Source organism: Bufo gargarizans, chromosome 2 (genome assembly GCF_014858855.1).
Source record: "Bufo gargarizans isolate SCDJY-AF-19 chromosome 2, ASM1485885v1, whole genome shotgun sequence".
NCBI lineage: Eukaryota > Metazoa > Chordata > Amphibia > Anura > Bufonidae > Bufo > Bufo gargarizans.
Genome location: NC_058081.1, coordinates 245,261,910 through 245,289,843, shown reverse-complemented (window position 1 = coordinate 245,289,843; position 27,934 = coordinate 245,261,910). Strand labels below are relative to the sequence as shown.

Genomic DNA, 27,934 nt, shown 5'->3' with positions numbered 1-27,934 from the left:
ATGAGATATTGATGACCTATCTAGAGAATAAGTCATCAATAGGAACCCACTGTACAACCCCTTTATTTGTGAAAATATAAATATAAAAACGGTACACTACATAAATTCATATTGCTGTGTGTGTTTACCTACTGTATCACACTCCATCACTCACCTATTTTGTTTCCTGTAGAAATACAGCCATATGGTAAAAGGCAAAGGTCTAGTGATTCACCTTCCCAAATAGATTCCATAATTCGAAGTATCTGAACACAAGAAATAATACATTTAATGAATGTATTATAATCTAGTATAGGGGGTTTCCTACTAGGAATTTTAGCATATTAATTTGCTGCACCATAAAAGGATGGCTGGTGAGTGCCAACCTCTAGGACACCTATGATAACAGAATAGTGACAGACATACATGGAAACAAAACAGCACAATTTCCTTACATAAATGGACATACACAAACTGGCAAATAAAGTATTTTTTTTCTGGTGGAATAATTATAAAAGACTTTACACAGTTTTAGAGCTGGAAAAGCATTGTTTAGACAACTATACGAAGGCAGATGTCTAGCAGCTGATGAGACATCTGCCCTCATACACGTCTGGAGCCTGTTCTTGGCTCCATCCTGCTTATAAAAAAACTGAGGTATATGGACGTATGGCATAGGCCCCACAAACTTCTTTGGGTACACTATTATGGCTCTGTAAAATCCTGAGGCACAATACATTGATGTGCATGAGTCCTCAGACTACTTTCTGAAAAAAGAAGGATTGGGTGATTATAATAATGTGGTATCTGCTTTTTAAGAAAAATGTATTGCTGAAGATTATTTCTCTTGTTAATAGGGTATTCCCAAATCCACAGGATATGCCATAAACGTCTGATGGGTGCGCAGTGGCGTACATAGAGAAGGGATTCATAGCAAGGATCAAACCAGGCCCCCCACACAGGACAGAAGGGTTTCTGCCTAAACCCTTTTCAACAACCCTGCTTCATTTGCTAAAAGTTGTTCCTTTAGAGGGTAGAGTCCTGACCAAGTTTTCACCTCCAGTAGAAAAGGAGATGACTGGGCCCCCTCTTGCCCTGGGCCCCATAGCAGTCGCATGGTCTGCCGCTATGGTAGTTACGCCCCTGTGGGCATAAGAGAGGAAGGAAGAGTACTACATGTATGTCCTGGGTGTCAAATGGAGTGTTGTTAATGAAGATATGCAATAAAATGAACCTATCATGACAACTAATAATGTGCAATGGACCCACTTAAAAAGTTTACAACATGAGTGAGAGTCAATTTAAACTAACTTTTTGGTCATACGGATTTTACCTGTAAAATGAGCATATCTTGACGGAGGTCATCTCCATGCTTAAATATTATTCCTATGGTCTCATTTGACAATGCAGTTGTGTCGGCACATTTAAATTCCAGCCACAGTGGCTTCTTTTTTGAGGCCATTACTTTGCACTTTTCTACCTTTTGTAAAGAAAACATATTTTTATCCCGGGTAAATGGAGCAGTGCTTGAACATCTCATATCTATGTCTACTTTAAACTTTTTAATTAGCAAACCTGAAATAGTTTACCACTCCTGCTGTCTAGAAGACTAAGCACATACTGCAGAGAGTTTTCCAATAAATAATATGGCTCGGTCTCATAATAATCATAGCAAATCACTGCCCATGTCTATTATGAGAAAAACAATGGGGAGCAAGTGCCAGCATATCAACCAGTCAGCACCATATTCAGCTTCTCCATTGTGCACTGTCCTCAGCTAATCTTTTTGTCTGTGGTTAAGAAATCTGCAGTAGCACATGGAGGAAAGGGCTGTCAGAAAGGGGAATTAGTGTAGCACTGTGGTTTGAGTTAGTATGAAGCCTGCATACATACTAATGAGTGTATATCTTCAAAGAAAAAAAAATCTGTTTAATCTCACACACAAATCACACACATTTTAAATATTTTTTTTAAAATATTTTGTTATATACAAAAAGCAGTTCTGCTTCTCTCTAGTCCTGATAGTTTGCTCACAGGATTGCCAAGAATGGTTCAATTTTTACTTAAACTTAAAGTGTCACTAACCTTTCAAAACCCTATGAAATGTGAAGAAAAGTTTTGATCTGTGGGGGTTTCCCCATCGATCAAAACTTTCAATATGTCTCTATGAAATATCAAAAGTTTTTTGTAACAGCAAAACACCGGCTAAGGGCTCATGCACACAAATGTATTTTCTTTCCGTGTCTGTTCCTTTTTTTTAGCGGACTGTAGGCGGAACCATTCATTTGAATGAGTCACCCAAAAAAGCTGAAGTTACTCCATGTGCATTCCGTATGTCCGCATGTGCGTTTCAGAAAAAAATAGAACATGTCCTATTATTATCCGCATAATGGACAAGGATAGGCCAGTTTTATTAGGGGCCAGCTATTCCGTTCCGCAAAATATTTTTTAAGAATCTGTTTTTTGCAGACCGCCAAATACATACGTTCGTGTGCATGAGGCCTAACACTGACATGGAAATGGACTTCGGAATTTAAGTGGACAGCAAATATATGGCTCCTGCACACAGCCGTTGCCCTTTTTGTTGTCTACAAATTGCGGATCTGCAAAACACGGATACTAGCCGTGTGCATTCCACATTTTGCAGAACAGAATGGTTGGCCCCTAATAGAACAGCCCTATCCTTGTCCATAAAATGGACAAGAATAAGACATGTGCTATTTTTTGCTGGTCCATGGAACTGTGCTGTCCGCATCTTTTGCAGCCCCAATGAAGTGACTGGGTCTGCATTTTACCCCCAAAAAATGCGAATCAGATGCAGACCAAAAATATGTTTGTGTGTATGAGCCCTTAACATTAGAAACCAGTGTCAGGCAGCTGCTGCCAAGGCCAATAAGATAATGGGTTGCATCAAAAGGGGCATAGATGACCGTGATAAGAACATAGTCCTACCACTTTACAAATCATTAGTCAGACCACACATGGAGTACTATCTACAGTTCTGGGCTCCTGTGAACAAGGCAGAAATAGCAGAGCTGGAGAGGGTCCAGAGGAGGGCAACTAAAGTAATAACTGGAGTGGGGCAACTACAGTACCCTGAAATATTATCAAAATTAGTGTTAATAACTTTAGAAAGACGACTGAGGGGAGATCTAATAACTATGTATAAATATATCAGGGGTCAGTACAGAGATCTATCCCATCATCTATTTATCCCCAGGATTGTGACTGTGACGAGGGGACATCCTCTGCGTCTGGAGGAAAGAAGGTTTGTACGCAAGCATAGAAGAGGATTCTTTACGGTAAGAGCAGTGAGACTATGGAACTCTCTGCCTGAGGAGGTGGTGATGGCGAGTACAATAAAAGAGTTCAAGTTCAAGAAGGGCCTGGATGTATTTTTGGAGTGTAATATTATAGGCTATAGCTACTATAGAGAGGTCATTGATCCAGGGAGTTATTCTGATTGCCCGATTGGAGTTGGGAAGGAATTTTTTTCCCCCTCAAAATTGGCTTCTACCTCATGTTTTTTTTTTGTTTTTTGTTTTTTGTCTTCCTCTGGATCAACTTTGCAGGATAACAGGCTGAACTGAATGGACTCATGTCTTTTTCCAGCCTTACAAACCATGTTATTATGGAAGTGTAGTTTCACACCAGCATTATAGTGAACAGCCTGCTGCAGCTCTCTGGATCCGGCATTGCCGAACGCTGCCTGAATGCTCGCCGGCATAATGAGGACCAGCGAAAAAAATAACACTGGGGGACTCTCCGCCGGTCCCCATTATAGTTAATAGGGCCTGGCAGACATTCAGACAGCGTCCGGCAATGCCAGATACAGAGAGCACCGGCAGGCTGTTCCCTGCTGGATCTCTGAATGCTAGAGTGAAACTAGCCTTAAAGTTAGTGACGCTTTAACTTTTAGAGGTGTAAGGTATGTAAAGCTTCCTTTTCAATAGCTGCACGCAAAGATTTTGAACATGTAGTGGAATTGGAAAATTGCTGAGCTTTTCAATATGCAATGATTAAGCTTCTTATGCTAACATTAGAAAAAACACTAGAATATGATTTTTCATTTAAATTAATACATTAAGAATAAGATAGAGACAATGCACTTAAGAAAACTAGCTATGACTTACAACCAGTGCTCCGGCTCTAAATCCAGGATCATAGGGCACTCTAAAACTCTCTGGAAGAAGAGATCCCTGAAGTTTTTCAAGCTTTTGCCGTAGCTGAGTGATAACTAAGAAACAAAAAGTACTATATATGAGTGGTATGTGAGCATTTCACAGATAAACATATATACATATTACTTGTATTAAACTATTAAAGGGGTCCAGCATAATTAATAAGCAAATGGAAGCAACAGTTTATTAGTTAAAATGAAAAAAGGAAAAAAAGAAAAATGTACTCTCCTCATAAAACACCATCCAACGTGGCTCCCAGTGGTCCCTACTACACTAGAAGTGACAGGAACTCATTGTTGGTCATGAGAACGCTACAGCCAATCAGTGGCCTAAGCATTTACACTGCAGCTAATGAGCAGCTGAAGCTGTCTTATGACAAAGAACACATCATTGTCACTTTCAGTCTTGCAGGAACTTCTGGGAGCCACAGCATTGGCAAGTAGGGTGATTTATTTTTATTTTTTTCGTTTTTATCCCCCTGCCTTCAAAGAGATATAGGGGGTAATTTATTATACAGAAATATGCCTAAACGCTTAGTTGAGCCACTATCTGCAACTTCTCCCCGCTCACACCAGGTGTAAAATTGTAGGTGTGGAGTAGGAGGGGAAGGAGACGGACAGCAGGACCACACCAGTTTTAGGAGTAGAAAATGGTCTAAATATAAGACAGCTCTGAAGCTGGCTTACATTTAGAACTGGCATTGGATGTGCCAAAGTTATCGAGAGGCCTTTGCCTCTTCATAACTTCGGTGGATTCTTTGTCAGCTTTGGGCCTTTATTAAGACCAGCATCTAAAATGCCGATCTTAATAAATGTGCATCATAACTAGGGCTGAAATGATTTAATCGATGTAATCGAGGCAAAAAAAATCCTCGATGCAGTTCCCCAATTGGAAAAAAAAACATGCATTCAGGGGACAGTTAAAATGACATGTTAACTTTATTGTGCAGATCAGTAACATTACAGTGATACAAAATTTATAAAGTTTTAATACTTTAATATTTATATACTTTAAATACTAATTTCTTTGCATTGCCATATTCTGACATCCATAACATTTTTATATTTCCATCCACAGAGCTGTTCATATAAGGCGAAAATTATGTATGACTTTGGGTTTATGCACACGACCGTTGTCGGCCGCTGCCCGTATTGGGTGTGCAATACGGAAGATGCAGTGTGGAATGGAGGCACGAAACTCCACAGAAGCACTACATCCTGCGGATCGCGGACTCCAAGTGAATGGTCCTGCGTCCGAATACGACAGCAATTTGCAGTCCGCAGCACGGGCCCATGAGTCCCTTTTTATAATTTTTTCTTCATTTTTTTTATGGAGGTAAAGAGACCAAAAACGGCAATTTGGCCTTTTTTTTTTTTTCCTATTATGCGTTCACTTTAATATAAATACTTTTATATTTTTATAGTTTGGGCATACACTGCCTGTCCAAAAAAATTATAATTTGCCACCTGGATTTAACTAAGCAAATAGTTATGAGCCTCCTATTGGAAAATTACTGCATGGGCGATTATCTTTCAGATGGCAACAAGTTATTTAACCCCAACTGCTGCAATGAGTTGCTTCTCATTTCTTAAACAACCGTGTTGAAAGACACATCTCGTGTTCGTGGTAAAGATGTTAGTCTGTTTGAGAAGGGTCAAATCATTGGCATGCATCAAGCAGAGAAAACATCTAAGGAGATTGCAGAAACTACTAAAATTGGGTTAAGAAATGTCCAATGCATTATTAAAAACTGGAAGGATAGTGGGGACCCATCGTATTTGAGGAAGAAATGTGGCGGGGAAAAAATCCTGAATGATCGTGATCGGCGATCACTTAAACGTTTGGTGAAATCAAATCAAATAAAAACAACAGTAGAACTCAGGGCTATGTTTAATAGTGAAAGTAAGAGCATTTCCACACGCACAATGCGAAGGGAACTCAAGGGATTGGGACTGAACAGCTGTGTACACGTAAGAAAACCACTAATCAGTGAGGCAAACCAGAAAAAAACGCTTCAATTTGCTAGGGAGCATAAAGATTGGGCTCTGGAGCAATGGACGAAGGTCATCTGGTCTGATGAGTCCAGATTTACGTGGTTCCAGAGTGATGGGCGCATCAGGGTAAGAAGAGAGGCAGATGAAGTGATGCAGCCATCATGCCTGGTGCTTACTGTACAAGCCTTTGGGGGCAGTGCTATCATCTTGGGGTTGGTCAGGTCTAGGTTCAGCAACAGTATGTGCTCCAAGAATGAGGTCAGCTGACTACCTGAACATACTGAATGACCAGGTTATTCCATTAATGGATTTTTTCTTCCCTGATGGCACGGGCATATTCTAAGATGACAATGCCAGGATTCATCAGGCTCAAATTGTGAAAGAGTGGTTCAGGGAGCATGAGACATCATTTTCACACATGGACACAGAGTCCAGACCTCAACCCTATTGAGAATCTTTGGGATGTGCTGGAAAAGGCTTTGCGCAGCAGTCAGACTCTACCATTATCAATGCAAGATCTTGGTGAAAAGTTAATGCACACTGGATGGAAATAAATCTTGTAACATTGCAGAAGCTGTGTATGTGGTGATACCAATCATGTTTTTTTTTTATTTGTAAAATGGAGAAGGGGGTGATTTGAGTATTTTTTTATTCTTAAAAACTATATGCAATCTAATAATATTGCAGTCTATGATAAAAATCACTATGTTGCTGTTTGTCTTAATAAGAACTTTATTACGGCAGGCCTGGGAGCCTTGACAAGGGGTTAGTTAAGTAAGCTGAAAGAGCCTCCTCCCTTCAAATGACTAATCAGATGCCATTGTCACAATTGACCACAGTATCTGAGCAGTTATATGTCCATATTCAGAGTTATCTCAGATCAAAGACACACCATCAGCAGTCACTCGCCAGCTAGGGTGCCTCATCAGCTCCTCGGCAAGCGCCATCTTTAAAGTCCCAACATCCACAGTACATGTACAGGAGATGTAGCCAAGGGGTTAATTATACCAACCATTCACTTTAATTTACAGTTAACTCTTAAAACTATAGCCTACACAACGATACATTACATTTTAAAGTTAAATTAAATTTTAAAGAGAAACTACCACATTGAACATGGTGTTATAGAGTAAGGAGAACTGAGCAAGTTAATATATACAGTAGTTTTGGGAGAAAAAAAAAATCTTAATTGCAAAATGTATTAACGATCAGGTGGACCAGACATTTTTATCAATTTATGACAAAGTAATTTTTACTGTATTTTCATTTTTGAATTTCAAGATCTATAACATTTTATTTTTAAATCAAGGTACCTATATGAGGGCTTTTTTTTGCGGTACAAGTTGTATTTTTCAATGGCACAATTTGAGGGCACATGTAATTTATGGTTTAGTTTTTATTAGAATTTTGGAGGAGGGAATGGAAAAAAAACTTAGAATTTCCACCATTGTTCTTTGCATTTTTTCACTGTAAAATAATATGTTAACTTTATTACTAAAAAAAAGTATATCTAACGCTACTGGTAAATGCAATAAAAAGTCTTTGTTTTATACTATTAATTTAGGAGGTCCAGCAGTTGGAACAACATGCTAAAATATTGCTTATATTCATAGGGAAATGAATAAGGATTATTGTATGGTGAAAGAAATCTGCATACGTACAGAGACACATCTATGTCTTGGAAGCGCTTCAAGCATTAACAGATTTCCCTGAATCACTCCCGCGCACCCAGCATCTCAGAAGCCTGCATAATACCGGAGTGTATCCAACGCTTCACACGTGGGACGCCGACCATAGGAAGGCCGTCTAATTGAACAGCATATACGGGAAGCTCACCTCTACATCGGCCATCGCAGACTGACGCAGAGACAGAAGATCATAATACCAGGCAGTTACAGAGTGGACACTGAGCAATGTAACAGCGGCCAGTACGCACACATCTGGTGGGACGCTACCAGATACTGGCTGGTGAACATTTTTTTCATCTTACCACACCGTCACTCTAGGCTGAAGTATTCAATACCTGCATATGAATTGAACACTATCGGAACCTTCAGACAAATATAGGACACCATAAACAGCCAGAATTGGCGAATTGGTGATCCCTGGAATCCTATGATATTGACAATAGACGCATAAATACATCGTTTGGCTGTGCTATCGTCTGATGTACATTATATCATACTGAACTCATTTACACCGATTCTAACCACACAAGGTAGCCAGCGCTACTTTGCTACAGTGCTACCATTCTCTACATAGTGTCAGTCTATGTGCTACTTACTGCATCTACTGCAACCTACCACATATATCTAACACTATATAAAGACCCACTGTCTTGAACTACTCAATCAAATCAGTACATCAGTTCTGGAAGGCCGAATTCCAGAACCACCTTTTTTCAGCTGCTAACCATTTTTTACTATTATTATTTTTGACCACTAATTTATGTCATTTGCCAGTTTTTTTTTTGTTATTTTATTATTACCTACACGGTGTAAACCCCTTTTAGCTTAATTTTAACCACAATAAATTCCTGCAGTTTCCTTATATTACAGTGCCGGTCTATACTTTACTTACTGTTTCTTGTGAGCCGGTGACGCACCAGTCTTCACAACACTATGCCAGGACATCATCATTTGTTATGTCACTGGCACAAATGGGCGGTGTAAAACAGCCTAGGGCAGCACTGTTTAGGCGGAAGTCTCCGCCTAGCATAGTGTTGTGAAGCCCAATATGTCACTGGCTCACAACAAACCATGGCTCGCGATGAAGCAAGGCAAAGGGGAGCATTGGAGCAAGGAAATGCTCCTCTCATACATACTATGGGAATACAGAAGAGGTGATATCCAGACGTTACAATTATTCCTGTACCAAATATGTATATTTTCATGGCGAACAATTAAAAATACATATACATTTTTTATACACATTATATTCAAAATAAAAAAATGTATATACACTTTTCTTTATTAAATTTTATTCAACACATTCCCCTCCCCGAGGGGACTTGAAGCTGCAATTCTTTGATCTTTTGTGCAATGCTTTGAAGTGCATAGTAATCCAAAACATTATAGCCTTGAAGTCATACACTAACAGACAACCTATGATTCTGGCATGGCCTAATAAGCAGATATTGGCATCAGACCTGGGTGCTTTTGTAAGCTGCCACAGTAATGCTTTGTTAGCGTGCTATCGCATTGCAGGATGCCATCTACTAGACAGAGGGAGCCCCCTACCTCTGCCAAACATCTTAAATCCCATGGTTGCTACTGACTGTGGCATCTAAGGAGCATCTTAGGCGTTTGTGTGCTTTAATGTAGGCTCTGTGTATGTGGCTCTTATGTGTGCATGATAACGGCATAAAATCATTCAACCACCTTCGGATTTCTGCCTATAGTTACCAGAGGATGAGTCACACTGATAAGTGTATGCAAACTCTCTGCCGCCATGCAATGTACATTGGGAAATTCTACAGCAATTATATTAGCATTGCTTTTATTTAATAAAGTGCAATAAAATATATATCATTTTTAAACAAACAGAAAATTCACCATAACAAAGCAGTCCATAATCTATAGCACTAATATGCCATATTTAATCAATTGGAGATATTGCTAGAAACAGTTAATTATATATTTTTTTCCATTAAAGGGGTTCTCCGGGAATAAAAAAATGAAAATACTTTAATATTACTTCATTATAAATATATTCTTAAATACTTTTTATTAGTTACAATGGCTCGTTTTGTCTGGGAGCAATCATTAGAAGAAAAAAAATGGCCATAGTCCTATTAGTACACACAAAACCTGTCCTAATAACACAGAAGGACAAGTTACTTCACAACACTGAGATAAAGAGCTGCGTCATCCTTGTCAGAGCTGCGTCTCTGCTTGTCAGGAATAATGATCCTGAATACAAATAAACAGATCTTTAGCTGAATCTCTGTTGGAATTGCGTTCATGAGCAGATGTGGCTAATGAGCAGCAGCACTTGTATACAGCCTCCATTACCACAGTCTGTCCTGTCTTCGTCCGCTGTATTCAGGATCATAATCCATGACAAGTCGAGCAGAGAGGAGGATGAGGCAGCTCTTTAGCTCAATGGACAGGTTTTGCGTGTACTAATAGGACAGCGGCCATTTTGTTTCTCCTTATCATTGCTCCCTAGACAAAACGAGCCATTATAACTAATGAAAGGTATTTGGGAATATATTTATAATAAAGTAATATTTACATATTTTCATTTTATTAATTCCCGGAGAACCCTTTTAATCACAGTGAAATAATGCAGGACATTTACCTTGTGAAGTTACATCATATTTTTCAGCAGAGATACTTTTGATCTCCATAGTGACTTTATGAAGAACCTCTGTAACTTGAACCTGCTTCATGAAATCATTTAACATTGCTGTGCCGCAGCCTCTCAGATAAGCTTCCAGGATTACAGCAAAACGCTGCTGATAATGCATAGACTGCGCAATCTCACTTCTCAGAAACCAAAACAAGAAGTGGCCAATTCGTTTACTCTGCAAAATAAAAGCAAGCTGAGAACACAAGTGTAGCACGATACAACACACATGTAAATCACTACAAAACTACAGGAACATTTTGGGGTGGCATTTTCCTTTACTTGTGATAATCCTTGATAAGAACATATATTCAAGTGTGTAAGCTATCTCCTTTTAAAGTGTACCTAAATGTTCAAAATAACTTTATTAAAACCTACTTTAAATGCACTGACAATAATTTGTCTAATATATTTATTTCTTTTCCTAGCAAAATAGGCACCTGAAGTTGCTCTTTAGAATCCGTACGCCAGCACACTGCTGTGTATCAGAGTACAGATTCCCCTGCAGCTGCACTGAGCGCTGTACAGGCAGGAGCTCCATAGCACATCAGTTGTCCTGTGTCTACCAACGCCCAAAGCCTGGCACAGAAGTGCTATGTCAGGCTTTAGCAGAGAGGAAAGTCTCATGTGAGCTCCTGACCTGTGCTCGCTCCGCTCTGCCCTGCTAAAAGCCTGCATATCCATGCAGGATATTAGCAGAGTGGAGTGAGATGCAGTTCAGGAGCTCACATTAGACATTCCTCTCCTGTCTGTACCCACTCTGCTAAAGCCTGGTGTAGCACTTCTGTGCCAGGCTTCAGCAGTGCTGGTACAGACAGGAGCAGCGATGTGCTATGGAGCTTCTGCTTGTACCACACTCAATGTGTGCCCGCAGGGGAATCTGAACTCCCATAAACAGCAGTCAGTGCAAGCTTCAGGTAGCATGTTATAGAGCAGAAGGAGCTGAAAAGATTGATATACAGTTTTGTGATAGCATTGCGTGTGTAAGTGTGTATAACGAGATGGCTGTCATTTACTGATAGCTGTACATGAGGGCAGACTTAAAAGGGTTTTCTGAGATTTAAATACTGATGATTTATCCTCTGACCGGTGAGGGTCTGACACCCCCACTAGTCGTACATTGTACAGTGGTTGTGCTTGATATCGCAGCTCAGCTCCATTCACTTCTATAGGCCACGTGATCGATGATGGTGTCGTCACTTGGCCTACAGAGAGCTGCTAGAAGGTCCTGGTGCATCATTCCTTCATCACTCCTATCAGCCAAATAACACTATATTTATTGAGCTGTTTTAGCTACTAGGAATAATGGACTTGTAGCTATAATATGGTACCCTTATACAGTGCAGCATATTTACTTGAAAGATCTTCTTTAAAGTAAAAAAATATCTCAATGACATTAATATCTTACCCTTAAGGCGCGTCTCAATAAAAACCTGGATAATGCGCTGTCATGATATGGCTCAAATTTAACAGCCTAAAAATAAGAAGTAATTGAAAACACGTTTGATTTATCATTTCAGGTTAAAGTGTTAAACACATTTCTAATCCATTTATCAGTTTCAATTAGTAGTCACGGAATTGGTATAATCTGTTTTATAGCCATTTATAAAGCAGAATATTATCTGATTTACAAAATTCAGCTTACAAAATACGCTGAATTTGTGGTGAGCAGAGCTTCAGGGAAAATGGAGACTGAGCCTCTATAGAGCATACTTGCCAACTTTTTTGTGAGAGGTGTGCAGAAGTTTCCCGTGTATACCAAGTTTGGTAAGAAAGTACATTGCACCTTTATTTTATGCGTTTCGTTTTGCGGCATTCATTGCACAGTAAACAGGACATGTTAGCTTGATTGTGCAGGTTGTGCAGGTATGGCTACCTGCACAACCTAGTATATAGTTTTTGTTATGTTTTATTACTTAGAAGCATTCTATACTTTGCCATATTCTGACACCAATACCTTTTTTTTTTTATTTCTTTCTACAGAACTGTTTGAAAGCTATTTTTTGTGGTATGTACCATTGTGGGTTATGTATGACATTTTGATCATTTTTTATTCATTCTGTTGAAAGGCAAAAAGGCTGAAAACAGGGACATTGAATTTTTTTATTATTTTTTTGCATTACATCATTCATAATACAGGATAAAATATTTTTATAATTCAGCCATTTTTGGATATGGATTTACCAATTAAGTTTTTTTCATTTTATTTTGATGAAATGGGAGTGATTTGACCCTTTGGGCTTGAACATACAATCATCATATCACTTATGTCATAGATCACTGTAGTTTACTATAGCAGTCTATGGGGAAATTATTGTGTTCTTATTAACACGTCAAGGACTCAGGATGAGAATGCTCATAGTAAAAGGCCTGTACTTAGTGCCCCAGGATGAGCATTCTCGTCCTGCGGTCTTTCCTCCCCCTCGCGTGCGGTGCCGCGATCAGCGGCAGAGATCCAGCTGTTACTGACAGACGAATCCCTGCTGATTCCACCAGCATCGGTGATAACGCCAATGCTGGTGAATTAACCCCTCATATGCCGCGGTGAGCGCTGACCGCGGCATATGGGAGGTTTGCGCTCCCTCACCTCATCCATCGGGTCCCCACGCTGCTGTAGCAGGGACTCGATGGTTGCCATGGCATCCCTAAGCCATTCCAAGGCTTGGGGCCAAGGATGTACGGAGGTCTAAAAGGCCCAGCCCCCAGGCTTACAGTGTAAGACACTAACAGTTCAATACAGCACAATACAGATGTATTATGCTGCATTGAAACAGGGATCAGACCCTGTAATGTTGAAGTCCCAGATTGGGATAAATAATAAAGTTTAAAAAAAAGTTTAAAAAAAAAGTAAAAAATAAAAATAAGTTAAAAAAAAAAAAAAAGCGTCCTTTTCCCCAAATAAAGTAAAATAAAATTGTAAAAAATAGGGAAAAAAAATAAAAGTAGACATATTAGGTATTGCCACGTCCGTATAGACCAGCTCTATAAAAATATAACATGACCTAACCCCCCAAGTGAACACTGTCAAAAAATAAAATAAAAACTGTGTTAAAAAAATCAATTTTTATGTCACCTTACAGAAGTATTGTTATGCATTGTAAAGGGGATCAGACCCCCAAAAGTTGAAGTCCCAGAGTGGGACAAAGAAGTAAAGTAAAAAAAATAAAGGTGCTAGAAATTTTTTTTTTTGTCACCTTACATCACTAAAGGTGCAACACCAAGCGATTAAAAAGGCGCATGCCCCCAAAATAGTACCAATCTAACAGTCACCTCATCCCATAAAAAATGAGCCCCTACCTAAGACAATCGCTTAGAAAAATAAAATATAGCTCTCAGACTATGGAGACACTAAAACATGTTTTTTTTTTGTTTAAAAAATGCTTTGTGTTAAATGTAAAAAATAAAAAATAAAGTTGACATATTAGGTATCGCCGCATCCACAATGTGCCCTATAAAAATACCACATGATCAGGTGAACACTGCAAAAAAATAAAAATTAAAACGGTGTCAAAAGCCATTTTTTTCACTTTACATCACAAAAAATGCGCACGCCAAAATAGTGCCAAACAGTCATCTCATCCTGCAAAAAATGAGGCCCTACCCAAAAAAATAAAAAAAATATGGCTCTCAGACTATGGAGACTCTAAAACATGGTTTTTTTGTTTAAAAAATGATATTATTGTGTTAAAGTGATATAAAAAAGTGATATAAATAAATAGACATATTGGGTATCACCATGTCCGTAAAAACAACCAGCTCTATGAAAATATCACATTACCCAACCCCTCAGGTTAAAAAAAAAAATAATTGAAACAGTGCCACAAAAAAGCCATTTTTGTCACCTTACATCACAGAAAGTGTAAAAGCAAGCGATCAAAAAGTCATATGCACCCCAAAATAGTGCCAATCAAGCCGTTATCTCATCCCGCAAAAAATTATACAATCTCCCAAAAAAAAAAAAATAATAATAATGACTCTCAGACTATGGAGACACTGAAGCATGATTTTTTTTGGTTTCAAAAATGTAAAACTTAAATAAAATAAAGTATATATATTAGGCATTGCCATATCCGTAATGACCGGCTCTATAAAAACTATCACATGACCTGTGAACACTGTAAAAAAAAAAAAAAAAAACACAAAACAAACTTTTTACATCAGTAAAAGTGCAACACCAAGCACTCAAAAAGGCCTATGCCGCCCCCAAAATAGTACCAATCTTCAGACAAATTTTTAAGATTTGCTTCTAAACTTCTAAGCCTTCTAACGTACCCAAAAAATAAAATGACATTCACAAAATGATCCAAAACATGAAGTAGACATATAGGGGAATGTTAAGTAATAACCATTTTTTGAGGTATTACTATCTATTATAAAAATAGAGAAATTGAAATTTGGAAATTTTCTAATTTTTTAAAATGTTTTGCAAATTTGGTATTTGTTTATAATTAAAAATGAAATTTTTGGACTCAATTTTACCACTGTCATGAAGTACAATATGTGACGAGAGAAAAAATCTCAGAATGGCCTGGATAAGTAAAAGCGTTTGAAAGTTATCACTACATAAAGTGACAAGTCAGATTTACAAACCGGATTCCAAAAAAGTTGGGACACTATACAAATCGTGAATAAAAACTGAATGCAATGATGTGGAGGTGCCAACTTCTAATATTTTATTCAGAATAGAACATAAATCACGGAACAAAAGTTTAAACTGAGAAAATGTACCATTTTAAAAGGGAAAAATATGTTGAATCAGAATTTCATGGTGTCAACAAATCCCCAAAAAGTTGGGACAAGGCCATTTTCACCACTGAGTGGCATCTCCCCTTCTTCTTACTACAGTCAACAGACGTCTGCGGACCAAGGAGACCAGTTTCTCAAGTTTAGAAATAGGAATGCTCTCCCATTCTTGTCTAATACAGGCCTCTAACTGTTCAATCGTCTTGGGCCTTCTTTGTTGCACCTTCCTCTTTATGATGCGCCAAATGTTCTCTATAGGTGAAAGATCTGGACTGCAGACTGGCCATTTCAGTACCCGGATCCTTTTCCTACGCAGCCATGATGTTGTGATTGATGCAGAATGTGGTCTGGCATTATCTTGTTGAAAAATGCAGGGTCTTCCCTGAAAGAGATGACGTCTGGATGGGAGCATATGTTGTTCTAGAACCTGAATATATTTTTCTGCATTGATGGTTCCTTTCCAGACATGCAAGCTGCCCATGCCACACGCACTCATGCAACCCCATACCATCAGAGATGCAGGCTTCTGAACTGAGCGTTGATAACAACTTGGGTTGTCCTTGTCCTCTTTGGCCCGGATGACATGGCATCCCAGATTTCCAAAAAGAACTTCGAATCGTGACTCGTCTGACCACAGAACAGTCTTCCATTTTGCCACACTCCATTTTAAAATGATCCCTGGCCCAGTAAAAAACGCCTGAGCTTGTGGATCTTGCTTAGAAATGGCTTCTTCTTTGCACTGTAGAGTTTCAGCTGGCAACGGCGGATGGCACGGTGGATTGTGTTCACTGACGATGGTTTCTGGAAGTATTCCTGAGCCCATTCTGTGATTTCCTTTACAGTAGCATTCCTGTTTGTGGTGCAGTGTTGTTTAAGGGCCCGGAGATCACGGGCATCCAGTATGGTTTTACGGCCTTGACCCTTACGCACAGAGATTGTTCCAGATTCTCTGAATCTTCGGATGATGTTATGCACAGTTGATGATGATAGATGCAAAGTCTTTGCAATTTTTCGCTGGGTAACACCTTTCTGATATTGCTCCACTATCTTTCTGCGCAACATTGTGGGAATTGGTGATCCTCTACCCATCTTGGCTTCTGAGAGACACTGCCACTCTGAGAAGCTCTTTTTATACCCAATCATGTTGCCAATTGACCTAATTAGTGTTAATTGGTCTTCCAGCTCTTCGTTATGCTCAAATTTACTTTTTCCAGCCTCTTATTGCTACTTGTCCCAACTTTTTTGGGATTTGTTGACACCGTGAAAATTTGAATCAACGTATTTTTCCTTTAAAATGATACATTTACTCGGATTAAACGTTTGATCTGTCATCTACGTTCTATTAGAAATAAAATATTGACATTTGCCATCTCCACATCATTGCACTCAGTTTTTATTCACAATTTGTTTAGTGTCCCAACTTTTTTGGAACCCGGAAGGGGGAATGGCCAGATGTGAAGTGGTTAATCTCATCGTGGGAGCCGTCGGATTGATCCCACTGCCTTGAAATGACTACTCAGATACAGCAGTGACAATTCATCACGGCATATGAGGGGTTAAATGTCCATGATCTAAGCTGTGTCTGGTCATGGACACTGCTGGCAGATGTCTGCTGTGTAATGACTACATCAAAGCCATGTTTAAATACCCAACATATTGGGAAGGGGTTAAAGGACACTAAACCTTAAGATAAATGAAAGTAAACAGAGATGGGGCTTTATAATCGTTTTGTCCCAGTTCAGAGCACAGAAGGGAGGCTCCTGCAACAGCTATGGTCAGTCTCGGAAAGGTAAGTAAGAGGCGGGAGAAAAAGGCTGGTCTCCTAAAATGCATAGAGATGATTACAATTAAAACTGAGACATTTTTAATAAATATGAGATATAATGGGATTAAAGGAGGGGAATATGAGAAGAAATGCTGGGATATTTACTATTTCTTGTGCATTATCTATTGCTTAGTGTTTGCAGTGGCAGATTATTTTCATGTTACTCCATTTTCGGTTGTCAGAAATGAGATAATAAGGATAACTAGTGTATTGTCCTACATAAATCACCAGCATTTGCCACATCTGACATGAGACATTCATTGGGAAGTGCAATTTGCTGAGTTTGCATGCTCAAATCCAACAGTAGAGTGCTTGTGTTTTCTGCATATTCAAGACTGGTTCTCATTTGTCCTAAGTACGCCTGCCAGAAAGCAAACAAACAACTATCCAAGGAAAATAACTACAAAGAAGCATCCAAAGTGAGATAAAAAAGAAGAAGTATTTGTTCATGAAACATAAATATATAATTGTGCTTAGTCAAATTAAAACCTGTATTGAGGAACTAGATAAGCAAATATGAAAAGTATTACCTGTACTAGCTGTAAAAGATAATGCAGTACATCATCATCCTGTAAGCTTTCCAGTTTCTGGACTGCCATAGCTCGTACATTTTCATCAGAAAAGTTGCAGTCAAGAAGCTGAATGGTTAGTCCAACATCTAGGGAACAGTCATCCCATGCTTCTCTTTTATTTAGTAGCTGGTATGTTTTTGCCACCATTTCCTGCTGTCCCCATTTTACAGAACTCAGTAATTTTGGGTAGGCATCTGGGTTCTTCATAACTTCATATCTAAAGTGCCACAAAAGTTCTTTGTCCTCAGGAGTGAGTGGATGCAGTGGGTCAGTAGATATAATTTCTTCAAGTTGTTTTCGTAGTTGATTGGGCATTTCCGTTCTCGCCCTGTCTAGTTCGGGATCTGATAATGATTTGTGTTTTGGGAGAGCAACAGGATGGCAGTATTTGTCCACACTTATTGAAATAGCCATTGATGTATCTTTGTCAGGGTTTGTTGCAGATGTTAGCTTATCTGCATTGATGCTGCCTTGATCCTCTCCTTTACCAGGAATTTTCCACATATGAAGAACAAACTCCCCCTGTCTTAACAAGGACCTATGATCTATTAATAACAGATTTACGTAATATAGAAGCTGATTTTTAAATTTTGAATCTGAGCTAGTAGAATCTGGTGACTGTATGTTAGCTTTCCCTGTGGTAGTCTGAGCTTTGCAGCAAAATATCTGCAAATTTAGAAGAGCTCCTTTTGGTATATCTCTTATTTTTATATCAAATTCAAGCCATGCATTCCATAGAACTTCTTCTGTAAAGGGCTTGCATGATGTCCTCCTTTGGGAGAGCACTTGTTGTCCATGAAGAATGTTGGCTTCTACAAAAACAATCAGCTCAGTATTTCTTGGTAAAATTGGTATATCAATCCCAATTACTTTTACTCTAAACTTTCGATTGCAATCCCAAAGGGATATAGTGAAAATTTTCTCGTGATCTTTTCCATCAATCGTAAGCTGCTCATGAAATCCTGTTACACCGGTACAATCATCAACCAGGGGCCACTCTTCTTTCTGGACTGTGTCTTCTGATGGGTCAGGAGGGACATCCAAAACAAAATGTATCTCATCACCATTCTTAATACACTGCCTGATATAATGGAAATCTTTGATTGGCGCATTCCCAATGATATACTCATCTCTCCCACAAACCCGAAGAACAAAATCCAGTTCACTGTGCTCCTCTGAGATGTCCAACAATGATTTTTTCTTGGCCATTTTTGTAAAAAAGCTCTGCAAAATTACATCTGGTGTGTCATCGATAGAAACTCTAATTGTATGGCTTGTCATACCTTTATGTATGATTATAAATATATTATTGGAGGAAAGCTTCTTACTCAAATATTCTGGAAGAGGTTTAGATGTGACCCAGGGGTCCATTGAATACAACCGGGCATCTCTTTTCACCAGCTCAATCATTCGCGGGGTAACCAATCTTCGGCGGGTAAACTCTAGCTCATCATCATGTACATTACTTACATCAGTAACATCATATCCAATTAGATAATTTAATTGCTTTTGATACTCCAGTGTTTCCTCTGAGCGTTTTTCTTTCTGGATAATATAAATCTTTCCCACAGTTTTTTGTAAAACCTTCCAATAAACAATACAGTCCAAAGTTTGTATCACCTGATGTTTGTCATAGATTTCATACCACTGGCCCTTTTTCTGATATTGCAAGAGGAATTGGTCTGGGGCAAGCCTGTGGTAAAAATCACTGTTGTGGCTTTTCTCTATAGCGCTCATCCAGACCTGTGCTTTCATTTGTTCAACTGTACAGTTGCCTGCAATTTCTAATAGTATTGTATCTTGTACTTTGCTATTTTTATGATTGGTAGGCAAAATGAATTCAATAGGAATAGTCTCCATGGAAAACATGTTTGATACCGCTGCTGAGTGAGGTCTCATTTTTCGTCTTCTCCGCTTGTTATCATCTCTCAGAACAACAGGCTGCTCATAACTCTCCAGCTCCATGCCAGCTGCCAGCTTTAAATGAAAAGAAAAGCATGATATATTCATATAGATGACATGTCTATGCATAGTATGCTTAGTATCAGGACATGCATATGGCTGTTTAAAGAAGAGTAAGAATATAATGAGGCACAACTCAAAAGCATAAAGGTAGAAGTATGTTAGGTGCTTCTAGCTGTGGTTTTACAATATTTGGCCAGTAAGTAAAACAATGGAAGATGATAAATGATTAAATATTTACTGGTTACATGACTTCATTGTAAGCATTCAATAACCCAGTTTTAAAGTGGTTCTCCAGGATTTACTTATTGATGATCTATCCTTACACTAGGTCTCTATAAGAGCTGCACAAAGAAGTTTCAGTTGCTCAGTGAGCGTTTAGGCCTCTTCCTAGGCTAGTGACGTCACATTCATCGGTCACATTGCCTAAGCACATTCAAATGAATGGGGATGAGCTGCACTACCAAGTATAGCACCATACAATTTATGTGCTTGGTAAGCTGCAAGGAGGCCACGGTGATCATGGCAGTGCTGAAGCATCCTTAAACAGCTGAAGGGTAGGGGTCTTGGAGGTTGGGCTCTCGCCAATCCGATACTGATAACCTATTGATGACATATCTTGAGGATAGGTCATCAATATGTAAATTGATGAGCTCAATATGTAAATCCTGGAGAACCCCTTTAATGATAGAAAAGTGTATATGTGATGAGAGAGTTTATGTGTCTGCAGCATACAAAGCTGTAATAGGCACCTATACTATTTGCCAAATGTTACCAGCATGGAGGTTGTTGTAGTCTTTTAACCACGATACAACTCTGGTTTACCAACCGTCCATAAAATAAGACGCTTTGGGGGACATTTATTATTTGCAGTTTCTTTTGTGTTTTCACATCTATATCTGTAAAAGGGGTTGTCTGGCATAGGTTGTGACTTATGTGCCATAATCCAGGTCTAATCTCCCTTTTAGTTCTGAAACATAGACCACTTTGAAACGTCATTTGGAACACCAAATGTCGCAAAATTTTATTAAAAAAATGGCACAGAAAACACTGTAATAATTGGCATCGGGTGCAACATTTTTAAGCCAAAAAGCTGACGTATGTGATTTGATAAATGTCACCCTTTGTTTCCGGTGTCCATGAAAGAAATGGATGCCTCCATGATTTTTTTTTTTTTTAAGCATATGATTTTTGTACATATTATTGGGATTGTAGTTATTTTACATTTCACTGACAATTCTGCCAGTGTGCTGATATCAGTATTCTAAGCAATAGATTGATATTAGTTATGTTTTCTATGATTCATTTTGGTTTTGTAATGTACCCATAAAAACATTATCTGTCTGTGATTTTAAATAAGTTGTCTAAACAAAATAAAAACAATAGTTTGGTAACCCTGGTGCAACTGTCATCCAGAATAACATGCTCTAAAGATATTATCCACACACAAATGTCATACAACTGTTGTACAAGCCTTAGTGACCATTGGAAAGAATGGACTTTGGTTAGCATGCTGTGTCCCATCTCTGCTACTTACCTTTGTTAACGATTTAGTGCAGATATTGAGAAGCTGTAAAGCTGTAGTGAAAATGCAGTGAATATGAATAAAACACTTCCAAAGCAAATCATTCATGTTTTTTCAAATTTACAATGAAAAAAATGTAAACTAATAAAGAAACACTGGATGAGTTGTCCGAACTGGGTGCATTCATATGTCCTAGCAGGGCATATGTACAAGGGTTACCTTCATCAGACAACCTCTTTAACCCATTTAATTTTTCACACCAGAACCTCTACAGTTGTCAGCACAAGAAGTGTAAATCACCACAATGGGCCTATAATACGCATGGTGTTCTCTCTCTCCTGATCTGCTGCATGCCCAGGCAAAAAGATTAGTGCCACATGCGACTTTGCACCATCTGCTGTTTTATTTATTTATTTTTGCTAAATACCTGTGGGTTAAAATGCTGAATACACCCCATGTTATATTCTGTGAGGGGTGTGGTTTGTAAAACGGGGTCACTTCAAAATCTGGGGCTAAAGGAACATTTTATTGGAAAAACACCTGCCAGGGTAAAACACTCACTACACCATGAGTTGGATAACTTTTTGATGGTTCCCAATGTAGAGTTACCTCTGTGTCTCTTCAAATGCAACATGGCGCCCGAAACCCATTCCAGTAAAATTTTACCTTAAAATCTATATGGCGCTCCTTCCTTTCTGAGGCTGGCTGTGTGTCCACACAACAACCTACGAGCACATGTAGGTTTTTTCCATATTCAGGAGAAAATGAGTAACACATTTTGGGGTGCATTTTCTCCTGTTACCCCATGAGAAAATGAAAAAATCTGAGCTAAATGAACATTTTATTGGAAACATTTTATTTTTAATTTGTGTTTCTAAATTCTAAGAAAAGCCTGTTGGGTCAAAGTGCTCACTACACCCATTGAAAAATTCATTAAAGGTGTAATTTCCAAAATGGGGTCACTTTTCAGTGGTGTCCACTATACAGGTACTTCATGGTCTCTTCAAATGGGACGCCCAAAACCCATATCAGCAAAATCTGCACTCCAAATGCCATACAGCACTCCTTTTCTGAGCCCTGCCGTGTAACTATACAGCAGTGTACGCCAACATATCAGGTGTTGCCATATTCAGGAAAAGACGTGTAACCATGTTATAAGGGAAAAATAATACAGTGAATTAATTTAATGGTGTTCGGGATTGCTCATCCCTATCATCTCCTAGCAACCATGCATGAAAATCGCACCAGATCCGCACTTGCTTGCGATTTTCACTCAGCCCCATTCATTTCTATGGGGCCTGCGTTGCGTGAAAAACGCAGAATATAGAACATGCAGCTATTTTTACACAAGTGATGTGTGAAAATCACTGCTCATCTGCACAGCCCCATTAAAGTGAATGGGTCCAGATTCAGTGCGGGTGCAATGCGTTCACCTCACACATTGCACCCACGCGGAAATCTTGCCCGTGTGAAAGAGGCCTTATTAACTAAGGGAAACATCTACATTTAGTAGCTACCGTTGGAAGAGATAGCATGTTCTCTGCTGTAAGCAAGAACTGTAACAACTGACAATACATATTTTTACAGCTTCATTTACACTGAACCATATTAAATGTATTTAATATTCCTAACATTAATATGAACACAACACATTAAAAATACATTGGATATATGTTGATTTATAGACATTAGTGAGAAGTACAATAAAAAAAAACACTCAGTCAAGTTGCTGTCCTCTTTTATTCGAGACCCCCCGCACCCCACTACATGTATTTATCCCTCTTCTGCTTATCCATCTTTTATCTCCTTATGTCACTGCTGACCTCATGCTATTGATATATTTAGCTTCTTTCTACTTTTAGATGACTTACAACTGATGACATTTCTGTATATGCCATGCTATTACTTAACACCTTAACACTCTGCTAAATAGCCATGTACTAAAAAGACTCATCAAAGTAGACAATACTCCATCCCTTTAGTCTCCTGTTGCCTCACATGCCATGTCTTGAAGGTATCACAGTAGGTGCAATATAAATCACTGCGTCACTACATTGAATTTATACAAATAAAATGAAACACGCTGAGATTTAGCCACATACCTTCAAATGATGGTAAACCAGAAATAATTACCTGCTTAGCTGAGAAAAGTTAAGCCACTGAAGACTCATTTCTGGTATCTGGACTACATACAAGCTGTCAGTACTGCTGTCTGTCAAGAGACTGTCTCAGCCTCAGTATCTGTTCTGCTCTCTTTCTGGCCTTTCCTTCTAGCTACAGAGGAAGTACTGCTTGCAACAGGAAGGAAGCTTAAACCACATTGATTATTCATTTGATTACATATTTAGAAAAACTACTCTGCACTTCCCCTAGCTACCGCGAGAATGAATAGGAGAAAGCATTAACAGTTTTGTATTTGTGCTGCATTGACTGCTTGTATGCAAGTGATAGATCTCGGAGATAAGAGATACGTGTGAAGAAAATAGCAGCTCGCCCAGACTCCCAGCATTAACCGCTCATGAGCTGCTGATTAGTTGAAGCATTACATTTGTGCTAGTTCACAATATGGCAGTGCTTTAAAAGAATGATAGAAAGAAAAGTAACGAGAAACACGCAGTGAAAAGTGCTGCAAAATAACCTATACGTACTTAGAACGTCTCTTATTCCTTATTAAATGTCTATAGATACTTGGAAAGCATACAAAAGTTGTTCTTTCTATTTATCAAACTATCTAATATCTATCTGTCTCATATCTATCTATATCATATTTATCCATCTATATCATATTTATCCATGTATAATCTGCCTGTCTCATATTTATCTATCAGAAAATACAGCAGACCTGTCAAAAAAATATGTTGAGTACAGTCCCTACATGAGTGCAGGCTAGAGGTCCAATGGATAATATGAAAATACAAAAATTCCAAAATGAAAGTGAAAATAGTTGGTGGACACACTTTACTAAACCCACACAATGTTACAGCCCAGCACAGTGAGGTCTCAAGTTATGTGGTTTTCCCAAAAACACAAGGACCTGGGCCAGTTTGCATTGATTCCTGCATGTGTACCTGTGTCTTTTTCCAACCTTACCAAATAAATATACTGTATATGTGAAAACAGCCTCACACTACTGACTTTGGCAAGTGTGAATGGTTTTTACTATTTGCTATGGAATAAATACACCACTACAAATCAGAACACAAGAATTCCTATGCATCGCCTTGTATGTGAAACAAATGTTGTCAAAAACTACAAAAGTAACCACAACCGCAACTTCATTAACCTCCCGGTGAAAAAGAGGTAATAGTAATTGGTTGTATGAGCTGAATTATCTGCGTGTCTATGGTCAGTCTCACACCATAGAGAACAACGTAAGCATGAATTGGGACAATGGTGGCATCAATTTGCAGGTTAACTAAGGGATTACCTTTTAAATGTGGCTGTTGAAGGTGGCTGAAAATATGGCCACTCCTTTAGACCCAGCCTTAGATTGGTATGATTGTGATACAAGTATCTGGATGTTGATGCACAATTGAATGTGGATCTCTCATCATACTGGCCTGCCCTGTCTATGAGCAGCATAGTATAGGGCCCAGTCTGTTACCAAAATAGCATCAACATTCATAGTTATGAGTCTGCAGTACCCCCTATGCCCTGCCCACCAGTGATACATGGCAGCTATCAGTTAGTGGTGAGAGGGTCTGGGGAGCACTCCACTTATGAATAAAGCAGACTCTGGCCTGGTTCAGCAGAGTGGTTCCCAAACTATGCTGCCATGTTTAAGATGTGAAGTAGTGGGGTTTTCTGGCATTTTGAACTTTAGAGTTATTTCACATAGGAGATTGAAGTTTTTTCTTTCACATGGATTTTAGTGGGATTTTTTTTTTTTAACAAGCATTGTCCAGACAAGTTATGTCAAAAAGTTACTTAGAAAAATGCCTAAAAATACCTCATCCCACCTTCAGCAGGCTGCTTTTTGATAAAAAGGCCAGTGACCCTAAAAAGATCACTTACATTTTACAATCCAAATTGCAATGAACAAAGAAAAAAACAGAAAATAATGTTAAAATGCTGCTAAATGATTTAAGCAGAGAAACCATATTACTAGCTTTATGGACCATATGGGAGCTGTTAACAAACGAGTAAAGATTATACCATAGTAAACATCTGCACTACCATGAATGAATATTCTTGGCTGGAAACGCAATGGTATTAATTGAATGTCCTGTATCGTTCTGTGGAAATTGCTAGAACGTCATTATTATTAAGTGCATGCACCACATTGCTAGGTGCAGATTCTGTTTAGGGCCTGGCAGCTCTGTATTACGGTTAGAGACTGTGCGAGTGCCATCCTGGCTGTGGAGTTCGTCATGGGTAGTTTCTAATTGTTATTGCTTGTGTCCTCGTTGTATGCCGTTTTAGTGGAGCTGGGAATTTATTAGAGATATATATATATATATATATATATACACACACACGTGAAATTAAAAAAACTTGAATGTTGTGCAGAGTTCATTTATTTCAGTAATGCAACTTAAAAGGTGAAACTAATATATGAGATAGACTCATTTCCATCCTTTATTTGTTATAATTTGGATGATTATGGCTTACAGCCTATGAAACCCCAAAGTCACAATCTCAGGTCCCCTTTGCTCAGGGGGTATGGATTAATTAGATGACTAGAGTGTGACACTTTCAGCCTAGAATAGTGAACTTTTTCACAAAATTCTAATTTTAAGTTGCATTACTGAAATCAATTAACTTTTTGCACAATATTCAAATTTTTTAAGTTTCACCTGTGTGTGTGTGTGATATATATATATATATATTTGGAAAAAATAACCGGCAGCACCAACCAAACCAAAAAACAAAGTAGAAAGGGTGCACTGCCCGAGTATGGTAACTGGTGCTTACCCACTGATACAGAATAAAAAAATAAAAAAAATAGGACTGCACTCCAGATGGATCGTGTGTGAGCCGAAACGTCGCTTGTGCCACCTTATGGGTGAATAAATCCTTTTTTCACTGAAGATCCATCTGGAGTGCAGTCCGATTTTTTTATTATATATGTGTGGTTTTTTACAGCTTTTTTGCCCTTCTATATCGAATTCAGCACATATTTAGCTTTTATTCACTGCTGATATTAGGATTTGTACCCACATTCATATTTATTGCATATTACCGCATATATCCCTGATCCCTATTTTCTTTCCAGTGATACCACTTTTTCTATTTATAACAATTTTCTTTACTTTATGTTAGTACTATTGAATGAAGACTATTGCAGCCATAGGCTCATTTGTTATTTGAGCTACTTTGGGGTACACTCCTACTTCTGATATGATAGACATAATTGTTAGTACATTGTAGTGTACCTTTGTTAGTTTTTCGTGTATATATACAGTAGATATACACTGTATGGACAAAAATATTGGGCAACCTACACATTACACTTACAAGAGCTTTTACTCACCTTAGCGATCCCCTGACACTCCTGTGCTGACTGGTTGCATAGGTCAACAATCCATATCAAAAAGTCCTCATTGGAAGCCAGGATACAAAGACTAGCGGGGGACCTGGAAAGCCGTGGAACAGGAGCTGTGTGGATCAGTAAAGTGAGTATCTGTCACGACGGGGAGTGGGGGAAACTCCCCACAATGAGGTGTCAAAGGGTAAAAGGGGATCAGCCTGGCCAAAAGGAGTAATAAGGGAGAAGGTCACCTTCTACAGCATCCCTAATCCTCTTCCTGACTCCTCACTGTATGAGCGGACCCCGATGGTAGGACGACTCATACTCAGGATTCCTAGAGACCCTAAGTCGCCCTGGTAATCCCTCACCAAGGAGCAGGGAAGAGACAACCTGTTTATCCCAGTAATGGAGGAACAGGAGTCTCTATCTGAGGCCAGGTTGCAAGGTGAGGGGAACACATACAGCATATGGAGAGGCAAGACAAGGAGCTTAACTCCAGCACACACCAAGGCTGGAGTTCAACTGACTCCTGACCTAAAGCCACAGGTATAAGAAGCACAAGTGACCACACCCAGCAAGGTAGTTAACCCTTACATCACCAGACAGGGGAAGGAAGCCACTTAAAGGGGAAGTGCACACACAAGCATACCACACCACGCAACCACGGCAACAGCATGCGTGGCAACCATGTCACGACAATCACCCAGAAGGCCGAGACACTGCCACCGCATGCTCTCACAGCAACACGTTGCCGCAGGCAACCGCAAGCGTGGCAACAGTGTCACAGTGTACACCATAGGCCGTGACAGTATCACTCAGTTTGACACCATTGGAATTTGAAACCCTACGTTCTTTGAATGAAAGGTATCTCCTAACAGAGATGAATGGATAGATGCTGTATACCAGGATGTACTTCCCGAAAGTTTCCTCACTTCCGATGGTTGAAGACAAGCATGTTTGGTTGTATAGTAGCTGGAACTTCCAATGAGGCTGGGGTGGTAAGCAGCTATTTATAACATAAAAGAATAATACAAAATATTACGCAGTATTATCTATATACACATACTACTAACAAAAAGATTTTTGGCTTGTGGGTGAAATTTCAGGATGAACCTAAAATGCACTTTAACCTTTACATATGAACTTAATGTGACTCTAAACTTTAGAATGCACATGTTCACCTGTTCAACGTTTCAGTACTTTTTGCACAACTTGCTGTTCTCTAACAAGGAGCTTAATGATAAAATTCACAACAGGTGTTTGATCCATGAATAGACCAATACATTTCCTGGTTCAATATTTTGAGTCCTTATCATGCTGTCCAAATTTTGAC

At 38.9% G+C, this 27,934-nt stretch overlaps 1 protein-coding gene across 5 annotated transcripts in view; it reads right to left on the bottom strand.

Moving 5' to 3' along the window:
- PIK3CG (phosphatidylinositol-4,5-bisphosphate 3-kinase catalytic subunit gamma) overlaps window positions 1–27,934 on the bottom strand; it is an 80,590-nt gene that overhangs the window by 30,976 nt on the left and 21,680 nt on the right. The window contains exons 1-8 of one of the 5 annotated variants that reach the window (XM_044280185.1): window positions 23,265–23,378; window positions 21,144–21,184; window positions 17,603–19,621; window positions 11,913–11,978; window positions 10,457–10,682; window positions 4,113–4,216; window positions 1,313–1,459; window positions 155–245 (exon numbers count right to left, since the gene is read on the bottom strand). In XM_044280185.1, coding sequence (XP_044136120.1) covers window positions 155–245; window positions 1,313–1,459; window positions 4,113–4,216; window positions 10,457–10,682; window positions 11,913–11,978; window positions 17,603–19,609 — 2,641 coding nt within the window. In that variant the 5' untranslated portion in view covers window positions 19,610–19,621; window positions 21,144–21,184; window positions 23,265–23,378. Of the gene's footprint in view, window positions 1–154; window positions 246–1,312; window positions 1,460–4,112; window positions 4,217–10,456; window positions 10,683–11,912; window positions 11,979–17,602; window positions 19,622–21,143; window positions 21,185–23,233; window positions 23,380–27,934 lie in introns of those variants that run through there. The other 4 variants (XM_044280187.1, XM_044280184.1, XM_044280186.1 and 1 more) reach the window with 4 other exon arrangements.